The 20,690-nt window shown below is 53.8% G+C and overlaps 1 protein-coding gene across 3 annotated transcripts in view; it reads left to right on the plus strand.

Annotated features, from left to right (window-relative positions):
• NFASC (neurofascin) overlaps positions 1-18,632 on the plus strand; it is a 92,272-nt gene extending 73,640 nt beyond the window's left edge. For 2 of the 3 annotated variants that reach the window (XM_082833744.1, XM_082833745.1), the window contains 3 exons: positions 12,172-12,303; positions 14,569-14,638; positions 18,088-18,632. In XM_082833744.1, the coding sequence (XP_082689870.1) occupies positions 12,172-12,303; positions 14,569-14,638; positions 18,088-18,319 (434 nt within the window). In that variant the 3' untranslated portion in view covers positions 18,320-18,632. Of the gene's footprint in view, positions 1-3,252; positions 3,418-4,597; positions 4,751-12,171; positions 12,304-14,568; positions 14,639-18,087 lie in introns of all 3 variants that reach the window. The other variant, XM_082833743.1, reaches the window with a different exon arrangement.
• Positions 18,633-20,690: the final 2,058 nt, after the last annotated feature.

A 20,690-nucleotide genomic window follows, 5' to 3' on the forward strand; every position in this document is an offset into this window, starting at 1 on the left:
CAGAGCCCCTGTCCTAACCTCGGGTCCCTGTTCTTTAACAGAGGGCCCCCAGGCCCCAGACTGTAGGGCTGCCTCCAGCCACATGCTGAGGGAGCAGCTTAGGGCTGAGCACTCCAGAAGGCGGCGAGTGGGGAGGGAAAGGGCCTGACACTGGCCAACCAGCCTGAGAAGGCTTCCTGTCTCCGCCATGATGCCCCAGGCGTGCAGCAGAGGGCTGAGGAGTGGGGAGTGGCCAGCCATGCCAGGTTCTGTCCCCAGAACCCTGTGCCTCCCTTGCACCTCTCCCCAAAAGGCGCACTTACAGACTTTTCTAGTCAGAGCTTGCAGGAAATGGCATTACCAAGGAGTCCTGTAATGCCACAGAGTGCTCTGTGGCTCTCCCCACTCATATTCCCCACACCCCCAGATATACACACGGAGGGAAAATCGCAGCCTTTCTAGGGGCCCGTGGTAAATAGGAATCGATCCCAGGGCTGGCCTACTGAGCCCAGAGAGTGTGCTGTTCTTGCATCGCGCAGCCAGGCCAGGAAGCTCTGTTCTTCCAGCATGAGGAGACCCCCTCGGGAATCCAGCAGTACTTCTAAGAACTGACATCAAACACTCTTATTACCACGGAGGGGAGGGCCTCTAGCTTGTGGAGCCACGGGCCAGCTGTAAAGCACGGTGCAGCCGGCAGGGCTGGCAGGAAGCACCCGGAACCCTCCTCCAGCAGCCGTAGAACTGTAGGCCCCCTCTGTTTCCTGGGCAAGTCCCTTCGCCTTCCGAGGCCTCGCTGTCACCCACCCCACCCCTCTTCTCTCAGCACTTGAATGAGGATAGAGGCTTAATGCATGTGCGAGTATCTTCAATCCAAGTACATGGAGTTGTGTGAGCCGTAAGGGGAGACACGTGATACGTAGCTGACATTATGCTCCTCAGACCTTGAAAACACTGATTTGCCTTAAAGCTGCAATAACGAGAATTTAAACAGTGTGCTCTGTAGGGAAGAGTTGGCTGAGAGAAACCTGCTAGGCTATGAGAAGCTGCCATTGGCAGTTTGGTGACTGACGGGTGTTCTTTGGGGCCACAGTGAGGCTTCTTTTGCATTCAGGTGGGCCTCCGTGCCCCACTTTAATGCTCCGAGTTCACAGAAGAGGTGTACCAAGAATGAAGACAGGGAGTGGGTCTTGCTCGTTCTGGAAGGATTGGCCTCGCTGTCACAGAGGAGTAGCCTCTGGACTCTCACATGCCAACTGCTAGCTGAGCCTGAGATGCTGCGGGGCCCGGCCACACTCTGACCTTATCCTTAGAGCTCGGGGGCTCCCCTCAACATTCTCATCTCCCTCAACGCAGCAGAGTGGCTCTGTTGTCCAGGATTTTCAAAATGAAAGTTCATCTTTATCTTGTCTTACAACTTAGGACAAAATGTTTCCTAAGTTGACTCTTTTGGGTGGTGAAATGGGACTTTTTCTTTGTCCTTAACTTGTCTTTTTCAGATTTCAAGGGATACGCCTTAAGTCTCACATCCCAGGAGCTGACAGGACAATCCCTGCTTCCCCTCACTTCTTCCTCTTGTTTTTATAGTAATTGATAGCTTTCCTTCTCGGCGCCTTTCTTTGAGCTTTTCCGTTCTTTAGTGATCGTCATCTTGGTCTCTCTAGATGCCAGTGCCTTCTTCCAGCTCCCACCTCTAAATCATTTTGGTTTCCCATTGCTTGACCTTATCTAATAGTGCCCCAATCTCCATTACCTTTAAGACAGTCAGATTTGGGCCAGGGTTGTATTGGTGGTCAGACTGTCTAAACGCAAATTCTTTGGCTATTTCCAGGGCCCAGGGCTGAGGAGGAAAAATCTCAAGTCCCCAAATCATAACTGATCATAATTCATTCCCACTAGAAAGAGCCATGAGTTTCTAAGGAGCTGGGATTTGGGCTGAGTTAAAGCAGCCAGTACAGCGGAAACCTTTGGCAGATCAGTAAAGAAGGCTGCCTTCTGCCCTCCCCACGGAGAATGCCTCATGCCATCAATGGAATCTCTTTCTAAAATGAATCATATTCACCTGGGGCGACTGACAACTGACAAGGTTGTAGTAGAGAAGGTGCTTCTTTGAAGTGGAGACCAGGAGATCTTTTATCACTTCCCCAGCCCTGCAGACTCAGTCACATGTCAAATAGATAATGAATAAATGCATCACCAATGTACTCTATTCATTTATTTTTGACAGGTGAGTCGGTGACAGTGCCCCCTTGCATGCTAATAAACTATAGAGGAGCCACACTTGTAAAGTCTTTGAAATATAAGCCTTCGTGCTAGTATTCCGCTATTAAATCTTTGCTGGGAAATGGGGTAATCAGACCGCTGGGATGCTTGAAAAATGATTACGTTTGAAGATTAGTGCCATTCTCCTGTCCACAGGCTGTAGTTTCAGACAGGGCGATGGCTTTGATAAAGTAGCTCCCAGCTCATAGGAACTAGATAATTAATGTCTTCTGTGTTACATAGAGATCAGGCCTCAAAGATACAGTGCTGAGAAGGCAACAGAGCAGGATTCTTCTGGTATCTGGACCACTGAACGTTGGGTGTCAAGAAGGAGTTATCTTCTCTGGTCCCCTCTAGCCCATGAAAGGGAGAGGAAGGATTCGTACTGTCTCTGCTTGGGGCCCTGGGGTTTTAGGCCCCAAGTCCCCTTAGAGAATCTGAGGCCATTTTTCAATAATTCAGCATCTTGTTGACCAAGAATGACCCCAGGGGCTCCTCAGACCAGAGTCACCCTTGTAGGTTGCCATTCTCCACTTCCCGTTTCAGGATCCCATTAAGGCTTTCCCCTGTTTGGTCCTGTCCTTTCTGCAAATCTCAACATGACTCTCGAGTGGCTTTTCAAGATACCCTCTCTCCTTCCTGTAGAATGTCTATAGTTGAGGGGAAAGAGGCTGGCACACCTCTCCCGCCCCGTCTGCATCCTAGCTAATGGCGCTTCTCACTGGCCCCTTTCGCTGCACTGTTCACATCCACGACAAGGGACCTAAAGAGGGAATAAACCCAGGTTAGAGCCTCCAATGGCCTGGATCAAACCCACTCTTTCATTCCTACTCCCACCTATGTGGACAGTTTCCGGCTCTCCCTCACATACGGGTCCTCCTGACTGTACTTGCTCATACCTAGCCTGGCTACCAAGGCTGCAGCTTGGAGCTCTGTCGGGCCCTGTGCACAGCCACTTCCTACTCTACCCTTTCCTAGCTGCCCGCGCGTGTGTGTGTGTGTGTGTGTCTACAGTGCTGCCTCCCTCCTCACCACTAACTCCTCTTCTAACCCCCCTACCAGCCCCCGATGAGCAATCCATCTGGAACGTCACAGTGCTCCCCAACAGTAAATGGGCCAACATCACCTGGAAGCACAATTTCGGGCCCGGAACTGACTTTGTGGTTGAGTACATCGACAGTAAGCATTCTGTGCGGGTGGCGGAGATGCCATTAAAAAGATCCCATGCGCTCCCCCAGGCTCAGGGAGGCCTTCCAGCCGCTTCGTTGTGGCTTAATGAAGTCGACATGTGCTCAGGCAGCAGCGAGGTTGGAAGAGCAGACTCGAGGAGGAGGAAGGGGTTTCTGCGGCCGTTAGTGAAGGTCCAGGGGTGCCTTGCGGTGGGGGCGGCCTGGGTGAGGGGCCCTTCGTCCATTTCCTGCCCAGGATGACGGTCCTGGTGGCCCCCAGATGAGCCGGATCTCACCTTTGCTTGGATCTCCTTAATTCAGGATCCAGATTCTCAGCTGTGTCCCCGAGACAGGCTAGGCCAGTCCAGACTTGGGGTTCAACTGTGCTTTGCTCACAGAGGGACACTAGCTGCTCACAGGTCAGAGACACCGTCCAGGGTCACTCGTCTCAGCTGGTGGCTTGACCTGAGCTGTTCATTCTTTACTGGAACTGGGGAGCAAACGTCGAGATGTGTGAGGCTGTGAAGTGTGGTCAGGCTATCTGCCTTCTCGGAGTGAAGGCCCCTGTTCCTGGGGGCTCAGACCCACCACGCTGGCCTATTTGGCTTGTGCTGGAAATCCACCCAAAGCTCTTTGAGGGAGAACAAAGCCAACTCTTAGTTCTCTGCGGTTGGAGAGAGATTCACATCCACAGAATACAGAATTCCTAGTTTGGTCCGCACTTTTTCAGACACCCAGGCACTCGCTTCTCCTGATGTGTGAATTCACCGCACAGTGCGAAATGAGAGGGGAAACCAGGAGTGAGAGCTGAGAAGCAGAGGCCGTCTCACCTCCGGTTACCGTGAGGGATGCTGACTGGCTCTCTGACCCTCTCCAGGGTAACGGAGCGCTGGCTGACACCCTGAGAGCTTAAGGAAGCAGGTCATGATGTGCTAAGTGCTTAAGACTGGGGTGAGGACAGAAAACTTTAGGAGAGGGAACAGTGTCCTAGGCTGCAGGGCCATCGTGTAGGAGAGTCAGCATGTGAGAAAGCTGGTGGAGCTGCCCGGTGACCTCCAGGTCTGCAAGACAGCCTGGCCCCTTCCCCCATCCTCCATGCTTCTACCTTTGACAGGTGCCCAGGAGCCTAAGCACTGCCTCTCCAGCTCATCATGCCCAGCCTTAGGCTGACTGAGGTTTCTGTTCCCCAGGCAACCATACGAAAAAAACTGTCCCTGTTAAGGCCCAGGCCCAGCCCATACAGCTGACAGACCTCTATCCCGGTATGACATACACGTTGCGAGTTTATTCCCGGGACAACGAGGGCATCAGCAGTACCGTCATCACCTTTATGACCAGTACAGGTGAGAGGGGATCTGGCCTGGCCTGGCCGTCCCCTACAAGCATGGGGCATGTTGTTCTCATTGTCAGCTTCCTGCTTGTCTCTTCTCCTCGGAAAGAAGACTCATCCTCCCATTTCCTCACCTTGCATGACGTGGCTCGGCTCTTCTTATGTGTCAGTCTGCAGCTCCCCAGAAGACAAAACGAGCCAAAAGTGCATGCCAGTAGATAGGAAGCCATGCTTCTGACCCTGTGGGGATGAGTGGGATGGCAGGGGGGAACGGAGGCGTTGTAGAATGAGGGCAGGGGAGACCACCTGGCCTCCACTGTGCTTGAGCCACCAGGGCTTGGTGTATATGCAGACATGGTCCCCGCGTGTAGGTCTGGGGGCAGTGTGTCCCGGAGGCACAGGGGCTTGCTTCTCGCACGTGGGGTTAGGGGATAGGCCATCCAAGGGTCTTGACCCCCAAATCCTCCCAGGAACCAAACCAAGGATCAGCATGTATGTCACTGCCTTGCCACTGTCATCTGTTGTTTAAAAATTCGAAAGTGTGTTACACAAGTTGTTTTGGTTTAATTTTGCCCCAAGTTTGTCGTGGCTTAAATGTAGTTGACCTTTGGTCGTTCTGGGGAGGGGAAGAAGCTTTCTAATCCTAAAAGAGCTCTGGATCTATCAGGGCTGTGGATGGAGAAGCTTCTTCACTTGTACCAACTGGGGCTCAGTAAAAGGTACAAGGTTCAGAAATCTCTCTGTTGATCAGGGTGGCTGGCAGTCTGGAGACCGTGAGGACACTTGCTTCTCTGTCTGTGTGTCTCTTTAAAATCATCCAGGCAAGCTAGCCAAGTGGCCAGTTTGCTGAGCCCTGGGGTAAGGATGAGTGTGGGGAAAGAGACTGAGAGCGGGAAGCACCAGTCCCTGCCTCAAGGCACATCCTAATCAGATGCAGGTTACTAGACACAGGATAAAGGAAAAAATACAACGATTTATATGAACTTCTGAATGTGGACTTAAGTACGTATTACTGTCCCTGCGCCTGGCTTGACGAGGCTGATCTTGGTAGCTTGCATCTTGAGAGTCACTGCCCATGTGTATGAGGGCCTCACTCCACCCCTGCTAGCCTGGTGCCTCCCGGTCTGGGTGTCCCGGCCTCCTCCCTGTGTCTCTGCCTGTCCTGTGCATGCCCATGCCATCAAGACTCGGGGAGTCTGAGAGTCCGGCTGCCTGCTTGAGGCTAACGTGGCCAACTCAGGCAGGATGTCCGTGAGCAGCCAGGTCATCCTGGGAGCCAGGCCAGGGGACTGGACAGTTGACCAAGCAGAGCTGGTGGCTGGATTCTGTCTGACCCAGTCGAGGTCCCAAGCTGTTGCTCACCAGTGCGTGCATTTGATTTTGCTCATTACAAACTTGAGTCCAGCACAGGGGCAGAAAGCAAAGATGAGATTTGAGGCTAGCGTTCCATCCTAGGGATTGCAGCAAAAGCCAGCTCAGCCTGCTTTCAGACTTCGACTTCTCCCAGAGCTGAGCCCTGGGACTGTGGATGAGGGTTGGGGAGGAAGAGCCAGAGCAAAAAGGACCAGCCCCTGCCCTGGGGTATGTCCCAATCTGCTTTGAGATATGAAACATGCACTACAGAAAACTAATAATAATGATTGGTAATACACTTCTGAATATTGACTCAGGTGTTCATCTCTCTTTTCCTGTGGTTGCTATGGGGAAACTGATCCCATAACTTGCTTTCAGAGTGATTGAGGCCTTCAGCACTTGCATGTTTCCCCAGTTCCTCCCAGTGCAAGCTGGAGAGGGCAGGTATGACCCTCGCCCTGAGTACATACAGCTCACTTACCTCCCTGGCTGGCTGGAAATGACTATGTGCAAACTACATAGAGAAGGAAAATATTTCCACTTTCTGAAGTTCATGTGTGTCTGTGAGTGTGTGTTCAGATCCTTTGAAAACACACAAAGGGGTGGCTGGACTCCAGAGTCAAGTTCACACAATGTCCCAGGTCCCTGTGTCTCATCAACGTAAGTGAGCATCTCTGGGCCCAGGGCAACCACAGGCCATCACTGTAGTCTGTAGACTCAAACATGCTACAGTGATTCAGGAAGGAAATGGAAGAAAACCACAAGGAATGCTAACAAGCTCCCTGAGTCTCACCAGAAAGATCTCACATGGGAAGTTAATCACCAATTCTTGAAGCTTTTGAAGCCAAAGAGACCCGAGGGACCACAAACACATAACCCTGGACTCCAGGAGGCCTGCCAGCTCTTACATCCTGGGGCAGGTGGGATGGGGGGCTGACGGGGGCCAGCGAGACAGACAGCAAACTGCCTTAGACCTCAGGGACTCCGGGAGGAGGGACATTAGGGGACCTACTTGTATTTGGCCTCTTTCTGCTGTGTTTGGGAGAAACCCAGGATGGAGCGAGGTGAAGATGGAAAGGTGTAAAATGATGCTTAAGTGAGAGCAGCCAAGCTAAACTGCATTTGAAGAAGCCCAGGGGCTTCCCTGGTGGCACAGTGGTTGAGAGTCGGCCTGCCGATGCAGGGGACACGGGTTTGTGCCCCAGTCTGGGAAGATCCCACATGCCACGTAGCGGCTGGGCCCGTGAGCCATGGCCACTGAGCCTGCGTGTCCGGAGCCTGTGCTCCGCAGCGGGAGAGGCCACAACAGTGAGAGGCCCGCGTACTGCAAAAAAACCAAACAAACAAAAAAGCCCATCCCTGTCATACTTGTTCATCTGCCCTATTTCTGAAATATAATTTTTTTGCTGACTTTGAGTGACTGGCCTCTCTCCAATGGCCAAACCAATTTCCTCCTGATTAGAGTTTGGAGTTATGGGAGCTGTCTGCCTTGCAGGTGAATTGCCCGTTTCTGAGCAGGATTGTAGGGTGCGGTGTGGAAGGCACACAAAATATGGCCTCTAGGCCAGAGTAAGAGTTATTAGGACCTGTGTGTCCCCAGTGGACGGCTGCTGTTCTGGCTTCCGTTAGCTACAGCAAAGGTGGTGAGTGTAAATATACCCTGGTCTTGGGATGTTGCTATTACTGTGTCCGTTAGGAATCTGGAAACATGTTGAACGGATCGATTAAGAGTGGTGTTAGCAGACAAATGTAACTGCCATGCAAAAACGCCTCATTCCTCTCAGAGTCTGTGTGTGGGGTCACATTGTGAGTGAGATCATGTCCTAAATTTCTTTTGGTTCTTGAGAAACTGAGTCATTTTGATGGGGTCTGGTTGAGCCCACCTTACCCCAGGTCCCACTGGGTTTTTGGTCTCTCTGTTTGTTTTTGTGTATCATTGACACTGATTAGTTTTAGGCGTACAACATAATGATTTGATCTATGTATATACTGCAAAATGATTATCACTATAGGTTTAGTTGACATCTATCACCAAACATAGTTAGAAAATCTACTTGGTTTTGAACAGCCTTCTGTGTCCAAACTTCACAGAAATTTCTTTGATCTTTTCAGTGAGGACTGAAGGTAACATTTGAACTTTACGTGGTGCTGTCAGGAATGGAAAGCTACATTTAATTTCTAATTTGCCCATATGGCCACTTTCCCTGGTATTGTGACTTTCTCTCCCAAGAGAAAGGAGTCTCGTGGGAGACGGCTATCAGCAAGATGGTGGAGCAAACAGGTCGCTGCAGACATTCAGACCAACTTCTCTGCAAAAGGTGGTGACCACCATCCACACACAAGTTGAAGTGGCTCCTTCATCCCAGTGCCCAGGTGGCACGTGGTCAAGCCAATATCCATGTGACCCTCCAGCTGGTATCAGGAAAAATTGCAAGAGACACCCCAGGTTAACCATAGCATATTAGGATTAAATTGGTCATTAATCAATAAGTAGTCAATGACTGCTTGTTAGGTGACCAACATCATGCTAAGTACGAGGGGGCCCAAGGAATCCCCTTTTCTCAAGCCTTAATAGTATCATTGGACATCAGAACGCAGGAAACAGAGCAATTAAATGTTACATTGTGCAGAGTAAATAGGGGTGAAGTGGGGGTTCAGAGATTGGTGTGAGCTGGAGGAATGGGAGATTCAGGAAGGAGGGGGTACAATGTGGAAAGGTGGAGGGCAAGAAGGGTGGCAGTCCAGGCTCCCTGGGGCAGGATGGGAAGGATGCAGGGAGGGGAAGACCAGAGCACCTGGCGTGATGGAAGTGTTCTGGGAACATGATAACATGATGTGTCATTGTATCCTTGGGATCTGATGGACACTGGGGTGAGGGGACTCCTTTAGAATGGTGCAGTGACGTGAATATGAGAGACATTTTGGAAGGAGTAAAATGATAGCCCTTAGAGGTGAGTCGTGAAGCCACTGGCAGAAGCATGGGGGCAGAGGGACCTTCCAAGGAGATGTCAGGAGCAAGCCCTGGGCTTACAGTGTAGGACAGGCTGGAAGGACAATGAGAGATGAAAAAAGGATCACCAGTTGGAAGGGCAGGACTGGAGGGCAGGTGAGAGTAAGAGTCAAGGGTGTCGAGGTAAGTCTGGGAAAGATGCCCTCAGTGATGGTGGATGAGCGCTGAGTACAGAGGGGCTCGAGGTTAGCGTCTTGGGGGCAGAGAAAGGAGTTGGCAGGAACTGGAGATGATGGAAGATCAAAGAGTTTACCTATAAGAGGACAGTGCATGCACTAGAGCCAAAAAGTCTGCCAGGTTCCTCAAGGGTTTTTTGTTTTAAGATACAAGGAGCTTCAACGTGCTTAACAGCAGAAGGGAGGAGATAGCACAGAGGAAGAAATTGAAAATGCTAGCGTTTTCAGAGATCCTTACAGGATTGAGCCACCAAGGAGGTGAGGCATTGGACACAGAAGGAAGGGACAGTCGTGGAGGCTGTGAGGTTTCAGTGGTCTCCAGAGTGGGGCAGGTGAGCTCGACACCGAGACACTGACTCAGAGAGAGGGTCACATAGGGGCAGCGAGAGGGGGAGGGGGAGCAGTTGGGAGGGGCAGTGAGAAAGGAGTGGAAGGGTGGTCAGGCTGCAGAGAAGGTCCAGTTGAAGTATGACTTAGTGAATCTGTGAGGGGCCTGGGTCTTCATCTTCCTCCAGCAAAGCTCAAAGCAAGCACAAAAAGATGCCATAACTGCCAAGGGGACCCACAGCAGGCGACTGATGCAGAAGGGAGGGCATCGTGGAGTTTGAGGGAAGCAGAGACCCCATCAGGCCAAGAGGATGAGTGGACTGAGCGAAGGGAAGGAAGTCAGGAAGCAGATCAAGTGCCTCTATGTTCCAGGCTGTGTCCCAGCACTGGGGGGATGACAGTAACCCTGACAGTCCCTCCTTCAAGGAGCTTACTTCTGCGTGGTGAGATGAGAGCGGAGTAGTGAAGAGCACAGACTCGAGCTGTGACGGCCAGGGGTCACAGCTCAGCTCTACCACTTATCAGCTCTGGGCCCCTAAGCAAATCACTAACCTCAGTGCCTCAGTTTCCCCACCTGTGAAATAGGGGTAATAGTAAAAATCCACCTTATGGGGTTGTTGTGAGGATTAAATTAGATAATCGTGGGAAAGCACTTGGAGTCGTGCCAGCCCATAGGAAGTGCTTATGGGTATAAACTGTTAGTAAGATAGCAAATGGTTATAAGTGCTATGAAGAGGACAAATTCGAGCCCTCGGATAGAGAGTGGCTGGGTGGGGGAGAGGGCTTTTGCCTTAGCTGGGAAGTTCCAGGAAGGCCTTTCCGAAGAGATGACATTTGCTGAGGCAGCCATCTGAAAAAAAGAGCAGCAGATGGAAAGGCCCTGGGGCAGGAGTGGGAGTGGCCAGTGTGGCTGGAGTGTCCAGGGTGGTGGGAGATGGGAGTGATGGAGCCCAGCAGATCAGGATAAGGAATGGACGGTTTTTCCTAACAGTAATGAGAAGCATTGGAGGTTGAAGCGAGGAAGTGATCTGATCCTGCATGGGGTTTAGGAAGACCTCTCTGACCCTGTGCAGGAAATGGCCTTCGGAAGTGGGAGTGGAAGCAGGGATGGGATTTGCCCCACAGCGTACCTGGATCAGGGTAGTCACAGCCATGTTCCCATGGGACTCAGCTGCTTTCCATCCTGGGCTGCCTGGGCAGCCAGAGCACAGAGAGCGTGGAAGGTCTTGTTCATCAGTCTTCATTGTTTATTGAGACCCATCTTGGTGCAGTACCCTTGGCTAGATGCTGAGAACGCTGTAAAGACAGTTTCTCTGCCCAAGAAGAGCAAAGGGTAGACTGCACCCAGATACGTGCCCCACAAAATGGTGTGTGATGCAGACCCTAGAGTACGGCACGGGCCCAGGGTCCATCCTCTGTGCCTGTGCTTCTCCCCCGAGGAGGCCCTGAGCTTCGGTTCTGGCTGCGTGGCTCTCAGCACTCCCGATGTTGTCTGGCTCTCCCAGAGGCCACTCCGCTCGCTCTGCTGGCCCCAGGGTTACCCAGGGTCTGTTCTGCCCCTGTGATCCTTCCTGTCCTCCACGTCGTGGTTTCCGTGGAAGGCTGCTTCTTTTGTTCTCCAGTCCATAGAAAGGAAGAGGGCAAGTGACTCCTACCCACCCCACCCCTTCTGATCTCTAACCTTAGCCATTGGTCCTCCAGGACACCATCAGATCTGCTTCTGGTCTCCAGGCCCGCCCATCTGCCCCTCGCATCATGAAGGTGTCTGCCCACTTTGAGACAGGTCTCCACATGTCCAGGCAGGGACAGCGAGGGACCCGCTGTCACAGGGGTCTCCACGTACGGAAGTGGTCTGGGAGAGGCAGCATGGGGTGTGCTGAATGCACAGCCCTGGCCCTAACCTCGCCACCGGCCCGTCTGGGCTACCCACACAGGGGCTGTCTTTGCTGTCAGGGAGCCCACAGTGCAGCTGGGGAGACACAGGGAAGCACGGGGCATCCTGGAACTGTACCCCACCTGCGACCCACTGCCGGGAAGGCCGATTGGCTTCAGGGCCGTACTGGTGGGACAGGCCGCCGCTCTGTGCCTGTGCAGGCCTGCGAAGGCGTTCGTTCTTCCAGGGGTTTTGCCATGTGACTGCTGACCTTGTTCCCTGACGGGTAGCGTGCCGGCTCACCCCTGTGGCTCATTCGTGGGAAATCATAGTCAACCCCTGGCCTTCCCTCATTCCCCGCCAGGCTGTGCCCAGCCTTCGGCTTTGCAAGAATGCCACGCCTCATGCTTAGGAAACTTCCCTTCCTAAAGGGCCTGTTCAGCCTCCTGCTGCTTATTCTGCTTCCTGTACCCCGTCCTGTGCCTCTTTTCTGACCTTTTGACCTTGACTTTTACATTATTTTCTCTTTGTCCCTGTAGTAGGGTAGGGTAGTTTGGGCCAGAGAGCTGCTGGGTGGTACCGTTAGGCTGCAGGAGCAACCTGGACATGAAATAACTGAAGTTCTTCCCTCCCCTCCTCACCTTCTCCCACGTGAATCATTCACCACGTGTTTGCTTCTGGCCCTCCCCCGCCAGCCTACACCAACAACCAGGCGGACATCGCCACCCAGGGCTGGTTCATTGGACTCATGTGTGCCGTCGCCCTCCTGGTGCTGACCCTGCTCATCGTCTGTTTCATCAAGAGGAGTCGAGGCGGCAAGTACCCAGGTAAGAGGTGTCAGAGGAGTGGGCTTGGGGGACAGGGCCAGCGGGCTTTCCTGTGAGTCACCAGGTCCCCTGCCAGCTCCAGGAGGCTCCGCCCTCTCAGGGAGCACAGTCCTTGCCAAGCTTGGACGTACAGTCCTCTTGCCTGTTCTGTGCATCTCAGAGTTGCCAGAAAGCACTTGAGTTAATTAAGTTCGCCTGAGGTGGGGGGATGGAACAGTCCAGGCAGCCAGAGAGGAGATGGAAAGAACCCTGGCTCCCATTAAGAATGACCTTCCCTCCCCTTGACTCACCACCCATCTGCTCAGTAATTGGCTTTTTTCAGCCTGAATCTCATTAGGATCCTATGTCCCAGTGAAGTGGGAAGGAGAGATGCATTTTCTGGAACTGTAAGAGAGAGGCCGGAGTGAAGAGAGGTCTGGATGGAAGAAGCACATGCATGAGAGAGGCCGCAGAGCTGGGCTCTCAGCATGGCTGGGTTGAAATCAGATATACCAATAGAGGGTCAGATGCTCCTACATGAGGAGCTGGCAGAGGCTGAGGGGTGGGTTGCACTGAGAGGGACCCCCAGTCCTTAAAGGGCTTTGAGCTTTTCTTGAGTCCCAGAGCAGTATTTCTCTTCTGTGGCCTGAAGATCCTCCAGCCCAGACAAACCAAGGTCAAGGACAAGGACCTCTGGCTTTTTTGTTTCTGGAAATATTGACTGTTTTTCAAACAGGGATGAGAAAGCCATCTGTCTGTGATGGAGTGGGTAGGGTGACAGGAGACAGGATAATGGATGACCCTGAGAGTGAAAATCCAGCTGGATTGCACAATGAAATTGCTCCCTGCCCCCAAAGCCATCGCCAGACACACCCCATGCTCCCCAAGTGCCAGCTTCTGCGCATCTCTGTGAACACATCCTCCTCCACGATCCCCTATAACTCAACTCAAAGAGAGAGGAGATTCTGTTTTATTTTCTTCCCCTGGCCCGTGTGCCCTCAGACCCTAGGATTCTAAAGAGTTATGCCTCTCCTTCAAGTCAGGGAGGGCAGGAAATTATACTTCTTTATTGGTGAATGATGTTTTCTTTCACTTTGTTGTGCTGTGTTGGGGCTGGTTTTCTTCTGTAAGACAGAAAGGCAGAGTTAGGAGAAGGGCAGCCTTTCTGAGCTTACCCTCTATTCCAGGTGGAACTGATGCACCTGAGAACTGATCAGATAAACTCAGCCTTCCTCTGCCCGTTCCAGAAAGTTCTTCTTACAGCTAATCTCCTTTCCTCCAGCTCCAAGGGAAGCCCCCCATCCATTAGGAAGATGAGTGAACCAGGAGCCTTGAGGCCAGGGCTCCAGTCTCCACCTTAAACTTTAGTTGCTAATTAGTTACGTGACATCTTCAAGGCCTCAGCTTCCCTCCCCTAAAATAGGGGTGATTATCCTGCCTCGTACCTCAGGAAGAAACGAAGTCACTCACCTCAGTGTCTGCTGTGTGCCAGGCTCTGTGGTGGGTGCTAAGGATACTAGAAGGAGAGGTGACCCCTCCCTCAAGGACAGTGCCGCTGGCATAGTAGGAGGATCACAGCACAAGACAGGGCCTGGGAGGGACGCTGACACATCACAGAGGAGGTGTGGGAAGAGGGAGTCGCACAAACAAGTGAGGTCACAGTTAAGAGAGCACCTTCCATTCCAGAGGTGTGTGTGGCGTGTCCTGTCTGCCCAGGGCACTCTCTTAGGAGCGTTGAAGAAACACAGTCCCCACCCTCGAGAAAAGAACTGGCATTCTGTTACAGGCAAAATAAATGTGCACACATAATTATAACAGGGAACCAGATTAAGAAAGGTGCCGAAGAATTCCCTGGCGGTCCAGTGGTTAGGACTCGGCGCTTCCACTGCAGGGGGCATGGGTTCGATCCCTGGTCAGGGAACTAAGATCTAGTATGACGAGTGCCGCAGCCAAAAGAAAAAAGAAAAAAAGAAAGGTGCCAAGGATCGCATCCATTTGGTGTTTGGAGAAGACCTCACAGAGCGGTGGTGGGGAGCCGGGTAGGGGGAGATTTCAGTTGTCAGTGGGGATGTAAGAAAAGCCCCAGTGGCGGGGAGGAGGAAGCAGAATTCACTTGGCACCCGAGCAACCGTGGGAGGCAAGAACAAGGGGGGCATGGATGGGGCCTTGTTAAGAGGGAGAGTCACGGAACCCAGAGGCGGCTTTTTTGGCTGTACTTTGGGGCCCCGCAGAGCTCAAGCACGCTCAATCATGACGTCTGTGTCTTTGCTTCCCTTACTGACCAAGTGCGAGAAAAGAAGGATGTTCCCCTTGGCCCTGAGGACCCCAAAGAAGAGGATGGCTCCTTTGATTACAGGTGCGCGATCTCCTTGACTCCTGTTCACACAGAGCACCCCTTGTCAGGTGGGTTCTCCTCACCCCCCCTGAGGCAGCCCCCTTCCCTCAGAGCTGCTCAGCTGGGCTGAGACGCTACTGCACGGATGTCCTCTCCCATCAGGCTGTCACCTCCGCCTCTGTGACAGCACCCCCCATACCCCGGGGATGGCGCGCACTGCCCAACACACTTACACTCATTCGATGAACAGCATTTCATTCGTTCAGCTGCACGACTCCGATTTATTGCATCTTTGTATGTGTGTTTCCACCTTCTTGCTCTGAAAGCGCACCCAGGCCCCCCTTGCTGTGAAATGAGCTCTGCTCTCAGCTTGCTCTCTGCCTACACCCCACCTTCACTCCGAAGATGATGACCTGGGGAAGTTGTAATGTCTTTAAAACTCAACTAGGTGAGGGATGAAGGGGGCGTGGGGAGGTGTTCTAGAACTTTTCCTCAGGAACTAGAATGACTTCTCTGGGCTGCAGCTTGGAATAGGCCTTGGAGAGGCATTTGGTCCAGTGCCTGTGTCCCAAATGAGAAGACCAAGGCCCAGGCTGGGAAGTAACCTGGAAGATTCCTGTGCTCTCCACTCAGTGAGCTCGTGCAGAACTGGAGAGCCCAGGGGCCCAACGTCCAGCTACCGGCGTCCAGCTACTGCCACTGTCCTATGCCCATGCTCCCTCTCAGATCTGGGCGGGCCTTTGTATCTGGCTTAACAAAAGTTGTAATCTGTCCATTTTATTGGCAAGTATGCTTTGAGTAAAGGAATGGTGCAGGGTGAGTCATGGAGGTCTCGTTCCCAGGCCAAGTGCAAAGGGAGGAAATGTTCTGATTGGAGCCCTCCTTCCCCACCCCCACCAAGTCACTCTCTGGGGCCAGGTCACCCCATCCTCCTCTGACCTCTCCTTATCCTATCTTGGGCCGCCGCCACTCTGCCCATCTGCAGCCTCTCAAACAGGATCAGATCAATGGGCGGCAGAGCCTCTGCCCACACAGGAGCCCGTCTGGCGGCTTATAGACGCTGTCTATCCATCCAGTTCATGCATCCTCAGGAGCCTCCCAGAGAACAAGCACGAGAGACCCCTCCCCAGGCTGTCCTCAGCACCCTTGGTGGGGCCCAGCTTCCCCATGGGCCAGGAGCTATCCTCTGGCCATCAGTTCCAAAGGCCCTGGGCCTTCTCTCCCCAGGCCCTCAATGCAGCGTGAGGAAGGGTGAGGACCTCCTCAAATACAGGGCCAGGTAACCTGCGCTATGAGAAGCCACTTCCTCAGGTACCTCTCCTCCACCAGACACCAAAGCTGTTGGGCGAAAACACCTGCCTCACCACCCCAACCCCCTGACCCACCGACACTGAGGCTGGAGACACATGTACTGGTGCACGCACGCACGGGCTTCCACACCACGCACACACACGCGCACGCACATACACACCCCTTGGCTTCGGCTCTGGGGAGGCCTGCGGCATCCATCCTAGAGCCCCCACTTGGATGAGTCCAAGAGTCCGAAACTGGGAAAGGGGAGAAATTAATACATTAGAGGAAAAACCAAGTTTCTGGGCGGGACAGGCTGGGGGTCGGGCTCACCCTGCTCGTCTGGGGCCTCGCTGCCCGAGCACCTCTCTGGTGTGCCTCTCTCTGCTTCTCTCTCCCTTGTCTGTCCACCTGGTCCTCGAAGGTCTCCTGGAAGGTAGGCTAACAGGTGGCTGGACCAGGGGGCCACAGTCATTGGGTTTCTTTCAGGCTTCCCTTAGGAGAGGTCTGTTCTTTCCAGACCTAGATCCTCTTTCCCCACAAGAACCTGACACACTAAGGACCCCTCCCACCCCCACTGGGCCACCCTGTTCAGTGATTGCATTTAGCTTGGGGGCCTGGAGTTCCCGAGAACCACATAGACACAATTGTCACTCCCTTGCAGGGGGAATGGAGGGCGCTGGGGAGAGGGTGCCTGTGAAAAACACTGGCAAGTAGGGTAAGGAGCCTGGTCATTAGAATCTGCTGGTTCTCAAAACGTGAATTCCACCCCCTGAACAAATACAGCATAACCGCAGACACCCACTTCCCTCACTCAGCTGCCTCTCCCACAGCACTGCCGTCAGAGAACACAGTTAAGCAGGGTAACGGGCTGCATTCACTCAGCTCATGGGGGCAGTGGGCTAATAGCCTTCCATCTCCTGACGCCTAGGTCCTCTGGCTCCCGGCCCTCCCCCGACAGCTGTCTTTGACCAGCACTGCGGTTAGAAGTGAGAACTCACGGCCCACTCTAACGGCAACTCAGCCGGTGGTTTGCCACAAGCCCGGGAAGGGCTAAGTGTGGCCTGGGGCAGGGGAGTGGGGGTGGGGGGTGTCTGCTCAGACTGCCTGGGACCGCTGTGGTCCTGCCTGCCGGGACCCAGATGCCCACTGCTGGTCCGGCTGCCCCCTGCCGGGACCTCGTCTCCTCTGAAGTGCAGCCAGCAGCACCTGGTCCCCGCCTCTGAGCCTAGAAGAGCCAGGGGAAGGGATGTGGTGCCTGAGCAGATGCCGGCCCACTCGGGGTATCTCACTTCCTGGGGGCACAGCAGGCACCCCAGTGGGTAGATGCCACTTTAACTACCAGCTCTCCTTGCATGAGAGGAGCTTAAGGGCAGGACCTGGGGCCTCAGAGGGGGGCTAAGCTGGATCCTCTGAGCCTTGCTGGTTTTGTCTCAAGTTGCTGGCCCCTCCTATCTCATTTGCATGTCCCTCCCTCCTCCCTCCATCACTTGCTAGCCCTGAAACAACAGCATCTGTTTGTGGATAAACCAGAACTGAGAGGAACACCACCAAGACAAAGAAGGGGAAAGGCAGGGAGAGGTTTGTCCCTTTAAGGCCCAGACCCTTGCTTTTTGTCAAGAGCAGAGTCTTTCCAGAGCCAGTCACAGATCACAGAGAGTCAAAGCTAGTTGAACCCTCTTGATGGAGGAACTAAGGCCCAGTAAGAAGGAAGGGCTTTCCCAAGGCTGCAGAACCACACAGTGACACACATGGGACCAGAACTCCAAGTCCTTGACTCCCCTTCTTTGACCCTTCCTGTCCCCCTGGTCTACAAGCGGCTGGCTCTGCCTCACCATGGGGTGGCGTCCTCTGTCTGCTTCCATCCCGGAGAGCGACCCAGCTTCCCAGAGAGGACCCCAGACCCGGCGTCCAGGAGTGTGGGTCCATCCCAGCTCCGCACCAGCTTGCCCCTCGCCTGGGAGACGATGCTGTCCTCTCTAGGCCTCAGCTTCCCTTCTGCAGAACTGGCCGGACGGGGAGGGGAGTGAGGGCTGGTCTGGGCCATCCCTGAGGTCCCGTCCTCTCTGAGCTGTGTGGTACGCGTGCCTGGCAAGAGGCTGGAGGCCTTCCTCCGCCCGGCCTGGGTTTGGGCTGCGCTGGGCGGGCCAGCCCTGACTCTCTGTCGTCTCTCCATCCAGTGACGAGGACAACAAGCCCTTGCAGGGCAGCCAGACGTCCCTGGATGGTACCATCAAGCAGCAGGAGAGTGACGACAGCCTGGTAGACTACGGCGAGGGCGGCGAGGGACAGTTCAATGAGGACGGCTCCTTCATCGGCCAGTACACAGTCAAAAAGGACAAGGAAGAGACAGAGGGCAACGAAAGCTCAGAGGCCACATCTCCTGTCAACGCCATCTATTCTCTGGCCTAACAGAGCCCCCCAGGCACAGCCACTACCTTGCAAGTAGAAGGAGAGGAGAGGGGGAGACGAGCCACTGCAGACCTACCACGAAGCCGCCACCACCTTCAGGGACGAGGGTACAACATGGGAGTCTGCCAAGCTGTGAGGACCAGTGACCACCCAGCCAACCGCAAGCCCCCTCCCGATGACCCCCCCGGGGTGCCACCGGTGGGCGAGCTGGAGCCATGGCTAAGCTCAGCTGGAGGGAGCCCAGGTCCCTTGCTCAGCCTCACAGCCACCCCCAGCCTCTACCCACACTGCCTGCCCTTGACCTCAACACACACACTCACCAGTTTCTGTTGGTTACGGTACTTACTCATTGTCTTTATTTTTGCTTTGTGGGTCTTCTCCTCCAGACCCAACATCTCCATTTTCTTTTCCTTTTGAAGAAATGTCCCTGGAAAAAAAGAAAGAATAGGTGGATTCTCCCCCAGGAAACTTCAGAGATAGGCAAAAAAAGGATTGATCCGTAAACGAACATACAGAAAAGCTATAGTATTCAAACCGCAGCTGGGCCAACGTATTTCCGAAGGATGCCTTTCTCGCCAGATGCCTCCCCTGGCCCCCAACCCACCCACCTCAGCCTTGTCAGTTGCTGAGCTGGGCTTGGCTCCTTTCTGGAAAATGACAGTATTTTTGGCAGGGAGAGGGTAAGCAGGCCTCCTTGCCTTGCTCTGGTGCAGTTGGGAGGTGGGCTTACCTCTTGCTCCTGGCTCTTACCCTGCCCCTGCCTCTGGAGTGTCTGAGACGAAAGCTGCAATGACTGAAGGAGTTTAAGGAACAGGAGCGGGAAGGACTTCAGCTCCAGTGACTGTGTACCTCAAGCAGAGGAAAACCAGGCGTCTGTCCCTAGGGAGCTGTGCCCACCTCGAGAGAGAAGGAAAGGGCTAGGTTTGGACTTCCTGCCTCCCCATCAGTGAAACTCAGGATGTGGGAGAGAGGACCACACCCACTGCATCCAGAGTAGAGGGTGCCTCCCACCTGGTCAGGGTCTGTGCTGCTGCCCTCCAGGAGATGGACCCCTGCGATGTGAAGGCTGTGCTGGTGTGCTTGGGGGTGGAAAGCACTGCTCCCCCTTTCGTCTCTAGCAGATAGCAGCTCCTGTACGATGTTGAAACTGGTGTTTTATGGCATGTGGATGGGGCCCTGCTGCCCCCAAGACTGAGCCGGTGTGTCCTTTCCTTAGGGTATTTACCTATCAGGAGACCCCCCACCCCCCACCAACAGTGCTGTAAAGCCTGGCCTGGGAGTGCTCTTCGTATGCCTTATGCAGCTCTGACCTGTCCCTGCAGTTCCCAGGTTCCCAGCCCCTCCCTGCAAGCCTTGAAGCCTCCAGTGACGTCAGTCTCAAGGAGAATGGGGCGGCCTATGCAAGCATCACAGCAGAACCAGAAGCAGCCACTCAAAGTGTGCCCCGCAGCCCGTTGCCCCAGATGGAGACACTCGCAGACCTGCAGTTCTCTGAGACCCAAGGCACTGCCTTCACGCTCCCTACCTATTCCATTTTGAAACCAAAGGTACCTAGCCTCAGAGAGAGAAAGAGAGAGATCTAGAGCCTAAGAGTAACCCTTCAGCTGTTGCTGCAGCTAAAGTCGGTTTCAGGAGGGTGAAGCTGACCCCCAGGAGTGGACCACCTGCCACAGACACAGCCTCTGATTGGAGCCTCCAGCTTCTTGCCAGGCGACCTGGGCAGGAGCAAGGCTGTGTCCTTCAGAGACCTTATTAAAGCATCGTTTGCCACATGTTTAAGCCGCAAAGGTATTAGCAATGCTTGCATCACTTAATAATCAGTCAGTTGAAGGTCAAGCCCATAGGCACACCTACTCTGTCTGCAGGTGAGAAAATGTAGCCCAGAGCTGAGCCAGTTATGTTGTCTGAACCTGAGCGAGTAACTGTCCTTTGGTCCAAGCCGTAGCCAGGTGTGCTGCCCGGAAGCCTGGGGGGAAGCTCTCTCGTGATGATGGGGGACAGGGCGAATAGTAGGGGACTAGGGAGCCAGCTCAGGGGTCCCCTCCCCTGCCTTTCCTCCTCCACCTGCCTGGGTACTGCTGGGCATTCCTGTAGCCTAGGGAATGTCAGGGAAGTGTGCCTGTGAGCTGAATTAAAGGACCGGCCTTTCCAGAAAACACTCTGGATCTGAGCAGAGCAGTCAGTCTGTCAGGCCCTCATTCCATACTGCACAGGACGCGCTAGTAAACTCATTGCACCGGAAGTAAGCTCTTTGGGCAGGATGGACCGTAAGATGTCACACCCGTCCCTCTGCCTCAGGAAAGTCCTCCACACAACTGATGATGGGGGAAGGGCTGACAGTCGTGGAACTGAGTCTTGGGACAGAGTGGCA

Source organism: Leucopleurus acutus (genome assembly GCF_964270905.1).
Source record: "Leucopleurus acutus genome assembly, chromosome: 2".
Taxonomy (NCBI): domain Eukaryota; kingdom Metazoa; phylum Chordata; class Mammalia; order Artiodactyla; family Delphinidae; genus Leucopleurus; species Leucopleurus acutus.